Source organism: Oratosquilla oratoria, chromosome 16 (genome assembly GCF_046742065.1).
Source record: "Oratosquilla oratoria isolate Oo_2021 chromosome 16, ASM4674206v1, whole genome shotgun sequence".
Taxonomy (NCBI): Eukaryota; Metazoa; Arthropoda; class Malacostraca; order Stomatopoda; family Squillidae; genus Oratosquilla; species Oratosquilla oratoria.
The window spans coordinates 12,575,164-12,580,820 of NC_134792.1; the positions used below are offsets into that span (position 1 = coordinate 12,575,164).

The 5,657-nt window shown below is 35.0% G+C and overlaps 1 protein-coding gene across 1 annotated transcript in view; it reads left to right on the forward strand.

Moving 5' to 3' along the window:
• Positions 1 to 4,970, forward strand: part of LOC143033829 (regulation of nuclear pre-mRNA domain-containing protein 1B) — a 211,219-nt gene extending 206,249 nt beyond the window's left edge. The window contains exon 9 of the mRNA XM_076199357.1: positions 2,831 to 4,970. Within this exon, the coding sequence (XP_076055472.1) occupies positions 2,831 to 2,845 (15 nt within the window). The 3' untranslated portion in view covers positions 2,846 to 4,970. The remainder of the gene's footprint in view (positions 1 to 2,830) is intronic.
• The last annotated feature ends 687 nt before the right edge of the window (positions 4,971 to 5,657 follow it).

Genomic DNA, 5,657 nt, shown 5'->3' on the forward strand with positions numbered 1-5,657 from the left:
TTGACATGACCATAGATCATACAATGACACAGTGGGTAAATGAAAATACCTGATATAGAAATAATGAAGAACCATCAAGACTGGGTTTAATATTCACAACAGAACCTAAAATTTTGGATGAAATTGAATACAAGACACCCTTTGGAAAAAGTGACCACATACTAATAGAGGTTGAACTAAAGAAATATATATATGGAGAGAAATGAAAAATACAGAGAAGACTAATGTACAACAAAATGGACTTTGGGAAACATAAGAAATACAAAATTCTAATTGGGAAAAATTCTACATTGAAGAGACAAAAATGGAAGAGAACTGGATGATCTTGATGGAAATATATAATTAAGGAGTGAATAAATATGTACCAAACAGAAACAAGAGGTGTACATAAAGTGCTGGTTTAACAGAAGAGATAAAGCTTGGAAAAGATGGAGAAAAGATAAAAAAACCTGAAAATTGGCAAATATATAACCATAGATATGAAAATGTAAAAGTGCACAGAGAGAAAAAAGAAACTACAAAAAAGACACCATAGCAAAATGCAAAGATCAACCCAAACTATTCTATAGATATGTGAATGGTAAACTGAAAAATAAACAGGAAATGGTGAAACTATGCCATGGAAATACAGAATACAATGAGGATCTAGAAATGGCTGAAGTCATGAACAATCACTTCGTCAGTTTTCACTAGAGAAAAAGTACAGCATTGGGACAAAGGAAGTGAAGTGTGATCTCCCTCCATGAGGGAAATAACAATAACACAAAAAGAAATAATGGATCAATTAACAAACCTTGATGTTGGGAAATCACATGGGCCAGATGGAATTGCAAATTGGATACTAGAAGAATGTAGAGAAGAACTAATGGACAAGTTGCTCACGCAAAGAAGGGAAAATACCAAAAGACTGGAAAAATGCCAACAGTGTATCTATATATAAAGGAGGAAACAAAAAAGAACCAACGAATTACAGACTGGTCTCCCTTACAAGCACTGTATCCAAAATTTGTGAAAAAATGATCAAGAGTAGATGGATAAAACACCAAAGAAAACAATATAATAAAATCGAGACAATTTGGATTCAGATAGGGAAGATCATGTGCCACAAATTTAATCTATCTCTACTCAAGACTAATAGATATAATACAAGTGATAGATGGGCCGATTGTGCTTTCCTAGACTTACAAAAAACCTTTGACAAAGTACCACACAAAAAAAAAATAATAATAATAATAAATAAATAAATAAATAAAAAAGGAAAACATAGGGATACAAGGTAACTTACTAAACTGGATGGAGGATTTCCTACATGGTAGAAAAATGAGAGTAGTGCTCAGTGAAAAGTGTTCAGGTTGGGAGGTGATTAGTGGAGTTCCACAGGGATCAGTATTGGCTCCAATAATGTTTGATTTTTATGGGAATAACATGGATGAAGATGTGGAATGTTACATGAGCTTCTTTGCAGAGGAAAGTGAAAAAACTGAAACAGACTGGGAATCACTACAGATAGACCTAAACAAGGTTTGGAAATGGAGTCAGAAGTGGAAAGTAGACTTCAACATTAAGAAATGTAGCATAATGGAGTTCAGAAAAAGTAAAAAAAGAATATCAGGACAATATACAATTGGAACAAAGGAAGTAAAGAAAGTGGGATCTGAAAAAGACCTGGGAGTAATTATCTCAAATGACTTGTCCCCTGATAAACAAATAAACAAAATTGTTGGAGAATCCTACAACTTGCTAAGATCAATAAAGGTGGCTTTTACCTATTTAGATGAAGAAATGGTTAAAAAAAATATTAGTCACACTAATAAGGCCTAGACTGGAGTATGCTGCAACACTATGGTCACCCAGTACCAAAAAGAATATAAAGAAAATTGAAAGAATCCAGAGAGCAACCATGAAAATGGCCCCAGCACTTTCAAACCTGTCATATGAGGAGAGACTGGCTAAATTGAAATTACCAACTTTGGAACAAAGAGAAAGAGGCAACCTACTGACCATCTACAGAATCATGAAAGGCACAGAAGTCCTTGATAGAGAGGACTTACTAAATTGGGACAAGAGAAACACAAGAGGGCATGGGGAAAAAAAAAAGTTATAAAAGAGACCTGAAAAAAAAACTTTCCACACAGAGTGGTAGACATCTAGAACAAACTGGACAAAGGAATATTGTGTGCAAAAACCATACATGAATTTAAAAGCAAACCAAACGCTACAAGATACAAAAATGGGACACCAGGAGCATGGCTCCCCTTCCCATAAGATACAACTAGTGAAATACATACACAATCTCTTGATTAAGATAGGGCTTTAAGAGGTCACAGGAGCAAATTAAGAAAGACCACATTTCTAAAGGATGTGCAGAAATACAGTTTTCCATATAGATGCATAAATACTTGTAATAGCTAGGAGGTGATATACCCCAAGTTCAAACAGTACAATAGTTCAGATCTAAATATAATTGGAAACCAAGGATGGATGTTAAGTTGGAACTGCTCATGAACTTGAGGCCAGGTATGATACAAAGTTAGAGAATAGGAGAAGACCCAATGAGAGTTGCTCCTTTCCAGTATACTACAATTTGGTAAATGTGGACACACACACATACATGTATGTATATATTGTAAAAAGCATTGCTTCTGGTGTAAAAGGTCTTAATGTATGTTAACATAAATCGCAGTTATGTTCATTAAGTACTGTTTCAGGAAGTCGGCATTAGCACAGGGAAGAAGAGCTCTAATTGTATTTACATAATCTGAATCAGTTCTCTTTCATTGTCCTTTTATCTTCTGCAATCCTCCCTCCTTTCTTGTTCTTTTATCTACAGGTGTTTATTGTCTGAACTGTAATTACCTGAAGAACTGCAATAAGAAGCCACAAAGGCATTATCTGCCCATACCAGTGAGATGGTGCTTCATTGGAAATAGAAGGGAGAAAATATACATATGATAAGATCCTTTGTCTGTCAGGACTTTGTCTTCATGTATCAATTGTTAATTTGAAAGTTACAAATGTTGGCATTGTGACCTAAGTTAATTGTATGTACACTGTTTCATGGAAGTAGATGGTTTGTTGATGTACAGTTAATTGGGTTTGGGGGTGAAAGGAAGTATTGAAATATAATTTGTAATGTCCTGTTAGAATTTATTATGAATATTCATTATTCAAGAGTGATGACACATTATAATTATATATATATATATATATATATATATATATAATACTTATTCTATTCATTTATACTTTTTTAATTTATTCATTTTATTTATTTCATCATTTTCATAATGGTCTCTCACACATTCACTATGCTTTAAACCCTTTTCTACTTGGCTGAACAGGCTTATTCCAGAACTCTTCATATTGTCCATGCTTTTGACCATTCATATAAACTAGTGACTGCCTTGACTTATGTTCATTGAAAATGTATTTGTATTTCCCACCTCAATAATAGGGGGAAGATGCCCTTGGTATATAGATAGATTTCCTCACCACTAATCAATGTCCTTAAGGACAATATTCTGCCAGTAGGGTTGAGTTCTGCAGGTGGTTAAGGAGAGATTTGAGGAAGGTGGCTGAAAGTAGGGATTGTAGAAGTAATGAGCATTCTTTTTTGAGTGGAGATTAGTTTCCAATTGTTAAAGAATACTGCATGACTGATCCATAAGGGTGTCACTAAAGTCCCACAAAAGTACTGGCTACATAGAATTTATGCAGTCACCCTATACAAGGTTATTGAGAATGTACACATAGTGTTTGCCTAGTGGGGGGAAACCTATACTCATCTGGAATTTTGTTTTCGGGCCATTGTCATTCACAAGTGATAAGATTAGAATTCTATGTATGAGTTCAGATATTGCATGGTACTCCAGGAAATTGATTGAAGAGTCCAAACACTTTTTGGTGTTTGTTGAGCAAAGTTGCTTGTATATCTTGTGCTGGTCCTTTACAATCAGACTCAGGTATGCAGAAGAGGATTTGATGAAACACTGATCAGTACAGTTGATCTTTTATATTTTTGCAATACATTCTTCTCAGCCCAGCAATTGCACAAAATCTGCAAGCAGATGCTCAATTTGTCCCTCTATATTGTACATGCCCATGTGTACACCTCCATCAGGAGGTGTAGCCCTGAGTGGTTGATACTTGGTCTCCAGACATGCCCTGGGATCACTCTACTTCATTTTAATTTTTTACACTTTTTCACACATGGAGAGTTCCTCCCCTTCTCCCTACCACTTTGAGCCAGTAACATGGAAACCATATTACACTAATACAACATAGACAACAGTCCAAAGTTTCTTCCCAGAGAGATTTGTGGGAGGGCCTGAGGATCATTACCAGCCACTGTGGGGCTGTGGTTTTTCTACATAGTGAAACTCGAGGCAACAATTTATTAATTGGTTACCTGTCTTGGTTAATTAGTTTTCTGTAGCTTGAGTCATATGTTGTTGTGGCAGGTACCAGATAATTTTATTCAGTAAACAAACTGATATCACAGTGGAAATGGCAATTTATCATTTTATCAGCCTATTCTCTGAACTTCACTTGCAGTGTCACAGTACAGTGCTGTTATACATCATGTTAAAAAATTTCCTGTATGTGAAATGCCTTGCACAGCTTTTCATTATGCTTCTTGGTTTATAGCAAGTATTGTTTCGTAGCAATTGTTTATGTCACCTCTGTTTTCAAGAAGCAGGTTGGATGGAATAAGAAAATCATTAATATCTGGCTCTGTTTCAGTAACATGTTGGTGGAGCTTTACTTATGTTTGATGTAAATTTGTGAAGAAGTTTAGATATGGTTATTGCACCACTACATTTGTATATAATGTACATAGGATCAGTTTAATTTTATGTGTAAATAATTGAATGAACCTGACACCCAGATTGCAGTATGGTGTTTTGCTGAATTTGGTGGTTAGTGTTATGTATTTTCACTGAATGCAAATGAAAAGGAAAAAAGAAAAACTTGTATTTATTTAATCCTTTGTTGTTCCACTGTGATTGAAAAAAACAAACAGTGTAAAGACATCCTCATAATATACATTTTAGAAAAGCAAAAGATATAGTGATTATTTGCTGTACCATCATTTTATCTTACATGTGAGTTAGTATGACTGATGGGGTGGCACACACAGGGGTTAATATCATAAAGGAAAAACAGGAATGAAATCACTAAACATAGCATAGAGTGTCAAGTTTCATGTAGTGAATGCCCTAAAACAGTGCTTCTCAAACTATCTGATGTGGTGGACCGGCCTTCTCTCTATTTTTTTTCCCCCAATGTGCCACGTACCAGTAATATTTTGTAGTAATATTAATTTATACCAGAAACTATATACAACCACTCGTTAACGACGACAATTGGGACCAGCGTCGCCGTCGTTAACCGAATTGGTCGTTAAGTGAAAGTGTATACATATACATGTACTATATGTACAATGTCCAGCAATACATTTATCTTTATTTTCGTGTATTTTCCCTCTTTTATACAGTACATTAAAGCCTTATTTACTGTTTTGATAGTACAGAAAGCCCTCAAATAACGCGGTGGTTAGGTTTCCTGAAATTACAGTGTATGACCAAATCCGCATATGCTGACATTCCATATTAAATACCGGGGTATTTTTTTTAGTTTCGACCATGGGCGCAATA